This window comes from Macadamia integrifolia, unplaced genomic scaffold (genome assembly GCF_013358625.1).
Source record: "Macadamia integrifolia cultivar HAES 741 unplaced genomic scaffold, SCU_Mint_v3 scaffold2047, whole genome shotgun sequence".
NCBI lineage: Eukaryota > Viridiplantae > Streptophyta > Magnoliopsida > Proteales > Proteaceae > Macadamia > Macadamia integrifolia.
In genome coordinates this window covers 40,517-48,689 of record NW_024868478.1, presented here as the reverse complement: position 1 = coordinate 48,689, position 8,173 = coordinate 40,517, and the positions used below count along the sequence as shown (strand labels likewise).

The 8,173-nt window shown below is 38.2% G+C and overlaps 2 protein-coding genes across 2 annotated transcripts in view; both read right to left on the bottom strand.

Moving 5' to 3' along the window:
- The window catches only part of LOC122065520, a gene marked incomplete at its 5' end in the record, with an annotated part of 10,224 nt that extends 5,671 nt beyond the window's left edge, over positions 1-4,553 (bottom strand). Inside the window, 7 exon segments of the mRNA XM_042629323.1 lie at positions 61-139; positions 267-323; positions 739-781; positions 912-1,000; positions 1,658-1,799; positions 3,452-3,650; positions 4,485-4,553. Coding sequence (XP_042485257.1) covers positions 61-139; positions 267-323; positions 739-781; positions 912-1,000; positions 1,658-1,799; positions 3,452-3,650; positions 4,485-4,553 — 678 coding nt within the window.
- A 2,695-nt stretch (positions 4,554-7,248) lies between these two features.
- LOC122065516 (putative glycine-rich cell wall structural protein 1) lies at positions 7,249-7,927 on the bottom strand. The gene is made up of 2 exons (XM_042629320.1): positions 7,576-7,927; positions 7,249-7,451 (listed from the first exon to the last, which is right to left on the bottom strand). The coding sequence occupies exons 1-2, from the start codon at positions 7,925-7,927 to the stop codon at positions 7,249-7,251; spliced, it is 555 nt and encodes a 184-aa protein (XP_042485254.1).
- Positions 7,928-8,173: the final 246 nt, after the last annotated feature.

The window sequence follows — 8,173 nt, the reverse complement described above, 5'->3', positions numbered from 1 at the left end:
GGGGGGGGGGGGGGGGGCGGAGGTGTGGTGGATGGAAAAGAAACCAACACGGGTACATACCTGATGACTGGTCAAGTTGAACATCAGGGCTTTCATCCAACACTCTACACGAGCTTGTGTTTTCCTTTCTGTGCAAGGCCTACAAGGAGATAAGAATAAAATTAACTAATTAGGGAGAAAAATGAAGAACCATAAAAAAATCTCCATGGATTGGTGGGTGTGTGGGGGCGGGGGGGTTGTGGGAGGGGGTTGAGAAAGAGACTGACTTGCTTAAGAGCATCCTGAAATGATTCCATGGGATTGCAGCTCTTTTCCTCAAAGCACTGAAACACACGTCTGGACCATCAGGCAACGTTATGGAATAGATAGAAATCACACCACAGATTGACAAAGCCAGATTAACTTAGCCTTGTCTATCAAGATAAAGAATCCTACATTTCTATACAAATATGGCAGCCATGTTTATTCCTAAGATACAGGATTAAAATAGGTACCAGACTGCAATGGTCAATTGAAGCAATAGTCAGGTCTATGAGTGGTTAGAAGCAATAGTTTTAAAAGAACCCATTTAGGCCCATCAATTACTATATCGCAACATCCAACTGGAATCTTTTGGTAGAGTCGACCGGTGAGCATTTACATTGATGATCCGAACAATCCAATCACCTGGTCTAACAGGTTAAAAGAAAAGGCAGACTGCTGTACTTATTTAAACAAAATGCACACTGCTGTACTTACATCCTCAAACTCTGAAAGATCTTCAGCTGGATTAACCCAAGCACTGCAAAAAAACAATTACAACTCAGATTCTGCAACCACCCCCACCCCCTCCCCCCCCAAGAAAAAAAGAAGAAGAAGAAGAAGAAGAAGAAGATCAAATGGAACCAGTGACAAATAGCTAGGAAATTTACCATTCATGGCTCCCACAATATTGCACTAAAATGTATCCATTAACATCTTGACTATTCATGCAAGTTACAGACGATCTTTCTCCCATGACCTGGAATTATCAGTTAAAAATAAATAAATGCCTAATAAAAACTCTTCAATCATTTTTAAATTTTAAAGGTTGCTTTATTTTGAATAATGGACAGCCTTAAGTAATTGATAAAGATGTCATACAATATTACACATCAATACAGTTTCCAAGGCAAATGCTTAGCCTAGGCCTTGTCCCAAGTATGACCTCGGATAGAACCGATTGGAGGGCAAGGATCCATGTTTTAGCAGAGATTTTACTCACTTTCTGGTGCTGGGCTTCTTTCCTTTTACTTTCATTTCTCCTATTCTGTTTTGTATGGATCCATGTAGCCAAACCCATTAAGTTGGGATAAGCCTGAGTTTGTTGTTGCAAGGCAAATGCTAAACCTCCCCATTTCCACTAATACACAGTCATACGTCTAATTGTTTATATTAAAGTTTCTCTCCAGATGGGAAAGTTTGACCTACACGAGTTTGGGATCCATAGCACCACATGGTTGACCAATTTAGATGGTGAATTGTGAGTCATATGACAACTTGCGCCATGCACCATATCCACATCCTGAACCTCTATATTATACTTAAGAATAGAAAACCTTTTTCAATTTTCATCAAAATGAACAGCAAAATAACAATCACAATCTTCAAATTGTAAGGGAACGGAACTGTAACCTACTTCAGCAGGCCACCATATTCGATTTGCAGTTTTAGCCCATACTATGCTTCCTGGAGTTATCAAAACATCATTGCTCCCTGTGGCCCGCGATGAAGATTTATCTGATGTTTCAGCATTTTCAATTTTGTGTATTACAGTGTTCCTGCATGAAATAAAAGAAATCATCCACTGCAAACGCTTTAGGTATTGTTTTCATGAAAGTACTAGGGAAATCAATTATTTAAAATAAGAGAGTTAAGGAAAGCATCAATTACGAGTTAAAATTACAATTAAACAAAGGATTTACTTTTGAGCAGAATTTGGTTCGAAAACAATATTTTCACCTCTGGACTTGGGCCCTCTTTGGTATCATTTTTCATTTTGATTTTGTTCACAAAAACAGTTTTGGTTGCATTTGGTATCATTTATGGAGCTTGTTCCTATTTTTTTTTTAAAAATGATAAAACACAAAAACCAAAAAGAGATCAAGAGTCATTACGTGTTTTGGTTAAAATTGATTTTCAATTATTTTTGTGCTGAACTTTAATGACTAATGAGCACGTGCTTAAAGTCCCAATATGGAGGGTAAAGTAGTCATTTGCTCTGTAATTAGAAATCTAAGCCCCTTGCCCTTCTTCTTCAGTCCAAAAATGGGTGAAGGGAACATCTCTTCACCCATTTCTTCAAAAAATCATTTTGCACATAGGGATACCAAACTATTTCTCACAAAAAACCATTTTTATCAAGTACGAAACCATTTTTATGTTTTAATAAAAATGGTTTTCATTAATGATTTTCGTTAAATTGGTAAAAATCAAAAAGAAAAATGATACCAAAGAGGGCCTTATGTTTCCAATATATTTGATTTCTCACTCCAGTTAAAAAGTTAAGTCTATTAAGTCAAACTTGACAGCATACTAAACTCATTTATGAAGCTGAAACTTTAGAAGTGTCATAAGAAATTCAAGGATTTGGCCTTCGTAGCCACAACCACCTACAAGCACAAGCTTCAATACAGTGCAAATTTTTGGTTTTTGAGCAGGTCTTGAGCCACACTCCTAAAAATTAGGACCAAAGTTCCATAACTTTGATCCTTCCACCACATGCATGTCATTATGTACTCCCTGTTTGGTTTACTTCTCTCTTTTGAACATAGCCAAGCTACTTCAAAAATGGTTTTTCTTAGAACTTCAAACAATTGAACTTGCAGTTTATAGCTGGCACTTGACAGGTGTTCTTGCTGATTAATGACCTGACAAGACCCATGGAAAGAACATCATCCCACCACTCCAACTCCAAAGTATGTGAATTTCTTGACAGTTGTTATTTTTCAACTCTTTTTGTTCTCCAGTCTGGGGGAAGATTAAAATCACGCATTTGTCGGATGGCAGTGAACATGCAGTAACTGTGACTTTTCGGCCATGGGACTCTGCAATGGATACATCAAACTAACATTCTTGATTGATCATCACATCCAGCAAGTAGTATCAAAAGTTCAAACTCTCTTAATTTTCCATTACTGGAGCTTCCTAATGACAAGCTTGTAAACCAAAGGGGAAAGTATACTCAGAGAGTTTATGTGGACAAACTAAATTGTTAGTACATTCATTTATTTCCTGTACTTTTCAAAACATGAACTATACCCACAGCCAACATTTCACATATAATTTAAAAATGCCATATGCAATTTATAAACCCCTGATAACCAGAATAATGTAGTACGTGCTTTCCAAAAAGAGATGGAAAAGAAAAGAAAAGTAAACAGTTCAAGAGTAAGTAATCACTGTAACACTGCTATAAGAGCAAAAGAGATACCTGTTATCACATGTGTTGGAGAGTGTGTTTTGAGCAACTGATTCATCTTTGTTAGCTATTACTCCAACAGAATTTAAGAAGAGTCTTTCAGGGATGTCCTTCCTATATTGAGTAATGAGAGTCTGACACCCTTGATCCATATTAGTTGTTGTAATGCTTGGCAAAGCATCTTTGAAGCTTGAGAATTCCAAAACGGAACCTGCAATGTCAAATAGTCAAAATAAAGTATCTCAATAAAATACTGATCAGAAGGTAAATAAGAGAAGATGATAATGCGTAAAGCAACTTAAAAAGAACTCCGAAAGTTTCAGCTAGCTCTGCCAAAGAAAATGGAAAGGTACATCTTCCCATGTATAGCATTGTTGTGATACAAAGCTCCAGAGACGCCCAAAACAGAGAAAATGTATGCTAAGAAAATCAATTTAAAATAGTCAGCTGATCACACATGAATGATCAATGCATCAAAAGCTTTCTTTGGGATAGGACATGTAGTGGAACTAGTGCCAGACACATTATGAGTAGTAAGAAAGTCCTTTGTTCTTCTTCTGGTCACATTATGACCTTGTGAATTATTTATATCGTTTGATCAATATGGTGGAACAAGACCACTTAAGAATTCTTCAACCTATCCCAGTGAATTCACCACTAACTCGGAAACCATACTCCCATTTTCTGTAGAATGTTTATTTTCAATGAATTAATTATATTGTTCACCTAGAATTGTCTCACTTCATTCTTAAATTCCATGGAAGAGTAAAACCCTTGGCAAATTTTCTTAATTGGTCCTTACCTTGACAGTTACAAAATTCTGTGTTATATCATAAATATTATCAGTCAATGAAACTGATGACTATATTAGCAATGAGACTTGCACAGAACATAAGCAAACATAATAATAACAACCTCAAATTTTGATTAAATAAATAATAAAAAAAAGACCCCATATTGGATGCAATGAAAGACTACAATCAATTGAGCAATTAGATAAATAAGAAATGGGAGAAACAACAGCAGCAGAGAGAATTGGACAAACCTCGACTCGGACGATGACGATGACGACGACGACGGTGGTAAGGAACGAGGAGAAGGCGATCAGCAGCGACGTCGTTGGGAGGGGAAGAAGAAGTAGAGCATACAAAGGGAGAGAAATCGGTGCGAGGTTTGGCGCCACGGCTTCTGGGTTGCTGGCAGCACTTGGGTAGGTAAATCTGATTTGCCCCCTCCTCTCTCTTACAATTTTTCTTCGAGTTCTTCATGACCATTCTTTATTATTGATTGAGATTGCCTTCAGGGATAGTATTTGCAAAGGCAGAAGCAGAGAGAGATAGAGAACTCTGAATGCTGAAAGATAGAGAGAGAGAGGAGAAGATGGATTGAGGAAACCCTAGGCCTGACGGAAGTAAGCAGTGGTTAAGGGAAAGCGATTCAAGAGAATGAGATACCAATCCTCTTACGAACGTGAGAGTTGGGTTGGGATAGCCACGTTGATTGCCTTTGCCCTCTCTCCCTCCCACCATGGTCTCTATTGTGAAAAAGAAAATCAGAATGGCTGTTTTAGAAAACCAAACTTCACATGGGACCAGCTTTCTAGTTTTACTTAATTTCCTGTGAGAATTGTAAACACTGATTTTCATGCCCGGACCAATGGCATTACAAATTACGAGGAACTTGCGACTAAAGAACAGGGGAAGCCTATAAGGGACCTCCCACCTCTCTCTCTCTCTCTCCCCCAAATTGACCGTAATTGTTTGGAGTAGAGTTCTATGTTGAGTCGAGTCTCAATATTGTCGAGAGGAGAAAAGGGTCAGATTTTGGAGATAGTTACAAATGTTAAGTTTATTGAGGAAGAAAAAGGTGACAAAATCGTCAGCGTTGAGGCGATGACATGCAATGTGTATTCAAGATCTGTAATGTATGGCCAAGCCCTCTCAATCATTGGATGTTCACCACACTGAAGTTTTATCTCATATTTTGATTGTTCTGGAGACCATTTTTAAATATGGGATAACGCCATCTTGTTGATATTTGTGAGGTAACACTATTTATTCAAGTGTTACTATTTTTGATTCATTCTTGTTGTAAATGACCTCTTGTGTATTCTAAGTAACAAGTATATATCCAAATTATTAGATTGTTGTGATGTGTTCATTGACATCCTTGTTCCTATAATTTTTTTAACGTCATTTATGTCATTTTCTAATTTTTCACAAATTATGGTTTTTTGTATGTTTTGATTTGTTTTGTGTAATTTAATTTACGGTATCATAATGCATTATATTTTTTAAATTTAATTTATGATATCATAATGCAGTATATTTTCATCTTTGATTTTCTTTCATCATTATCGGTTTTATTTTTTTTTATACGGTTGGCATTGATGTATTATTCCATGTTCCTAATTTAAAATTTTATTTTATTTTATTTTTATATTTTATGATAAATAGTAATAGGGGTGTAACTTTGACCTTATTGGCTTGAATCCGCTCTAATTCATTGTGAGCCCAATAGGGGTATAGGCTAAGATTTGTAGTCCTAGGGGTGGGTGAATGTTGAAATTTCTGACCTTAGGTCAGATCTAAGTCAAGGTTAAGGGCTCAACCCTTGATACATTAATAATTTAGAAAGCTAGATTGTAGGGAACAACACATTCATGATTGTATGAAAAATTCGTTTTGGGTATTAAGCATGATTTCTCATCTGGTCAAATGTATTGAGTATCTATTATTGTGTTGCACTTGAGTAATTTCAATTATTTTATTTATTTATTTATTTTTGCCAATGCATAGAAGGATGAAACACAAGGCTAGTCAAGGTCAATTAGGGCCAACTTAGCCCAAGACGGGGCGGAACTCGGTAGAGTTGTGCCTAGGCTGAGATATCTCAACCCAATCTTAGGGCCAACTTGGGCTTAGGCTGAGATAAGAAGACTCAAAGTTGGGTTAGAGTTTTAAAAATACTCAGCCTTTTTTTCACCCCTAAATGATAATTTAGGTTATGTTCTATGGCAAATTATTAGTTACTTTATGGTCTTGTATACTAACCTTAATTTGTTTTACATTATTTGCACACAAGTAAGTCATTTTTTATTTTTTATTATTTTATTTTGTAGATTATCTTGTAAATTATAGCATGATTTATTGTTGTTTAAGGATATAATTATTCTATAAAAATACCAAATAAATGGAAAGATAGATTAATTAGGTTGACTGGGATATCTAACACCTTTCCTAGTTTGTAATATGACTCACCTCAATCTTTTGTTTAAACTATTTTAATTAGTAAGTCTTATTCCTCCTTTACTAAAAGAAATATTGCAAGAAAAATTATTTTCTCCCAATGGCAAGGATTAATAATTTTATGAGATGTCAAACCATTGATGTACCTAACAACAATAGAATTCTTGGTTGTTGAGCTTATGTTGAATTAAAGGAATAAAAAGAGATGAACAATATATTCACATGCTATTGAGCAAATATGAGATAATATCCCATTCGAAATTCGAAATTCGAAATAAAATTATTCATAGTGTTGCAATGTGCCTTGCCTCGAATAAGAATAACATCTTACTCAACTTGTTCTTGGGATCTACCTCTTATTTGGCCTTTTACCTGGATCCAACCATCTAAAATTTGCCATGTCAAGCCTTGACGTGGCATCGGTTACAGTTAAATCTCAACTGTAAACTGAAAACTGAAAACATTTTTACTTTTATTCATAGAGACCTCTAGGCTCTAGGATCTACACAATACATATATGATCTACATCCCATCAGACCGCCACTCTACTACACAGTAATACTACATCATGGAAATGAGACTTATGGGTTCAACAGAGACGGTAACTGTGTCCTCAAGGTGTTCCCCCGTGGCCACCGCCGGAGCCATACCCTGACCCATAGCCAGAGCCAGAGCCACTGCCGTTGCCCGAACCACTACCACCACCACCGCCGCCGCCGCCGCCACCTCCACCACCGCCTCTACCACCACCGCTTCCATACCCACTACCACTCCCAGAACCGTACCCAGAGCCACTACCGCTGCCAGACCCATACCCGGAGCCTCCACCTCCGCCACCTCCACCACCTCTGCCACCTCCACCACCTCCGCCAATCCCACCACCACCACCTGAGCCGTATCCAGATCCATATCCAGATCCGCTACCAGAACCATAGCCGGAGGCACTGCCGCCCCCACCACCACTACCTCCACCTCCACCTCCACCTCCACCGCTTCCATCCGCCTCTCCTTCCTCACCACCGTAGCCAGAACCACTACCAGAGCCATAACCAGATCCATATCCAGAACCCGAACCAATGCCAGAGCCACGACCACCACCACCACCGCCACCCCCGCCTTCACCACCACCTCCCCCTCCTTTAGCAGCAGGTCCGGTGTAGATAGAAGGCCTAGCGGCTAAGCAGAAGTTCACAAGGAGTAACACCAAGAATGCAAGACCCAGTACTCTTGAACTCCCCATGTTGTCAATTCAAAATGGGTAACTAAGATTATCGACCTTTGCCTTTTGATACACTCAAAAGACTACAAGTACAATGCTTCGAAGATTGCTATGAAGGAAAATTTAAGGTTGGGTTCTCTATAAATAAGCACTTGAGGGGCCACGTTTCCTAAGCTCTATCGACTGATCTAGTTGCTTCTTCATCTTTTAAGAGGGGTTTGGTGGAAGTGGCAGTGCGGCGGTGGCTATTAGTTGGTGGAGGTGGTG

Coding starts and splice junctions, on each gene's coding strand:
- LOC122065516 (XM_042629320.1), bottom strand. CDS start 7,927: ATGGGGAGTTCAAGAGTACTGGGTCTTGCATTCTTGGTGTTACTCCTT. Junction 7,452..7,575: donor TGGATCTGGATACGGCTCAG/GTGGTGGTGGTG, acceptor TGGGAGTGGTAG/TGGGTATGGAAGCGGTGGTG.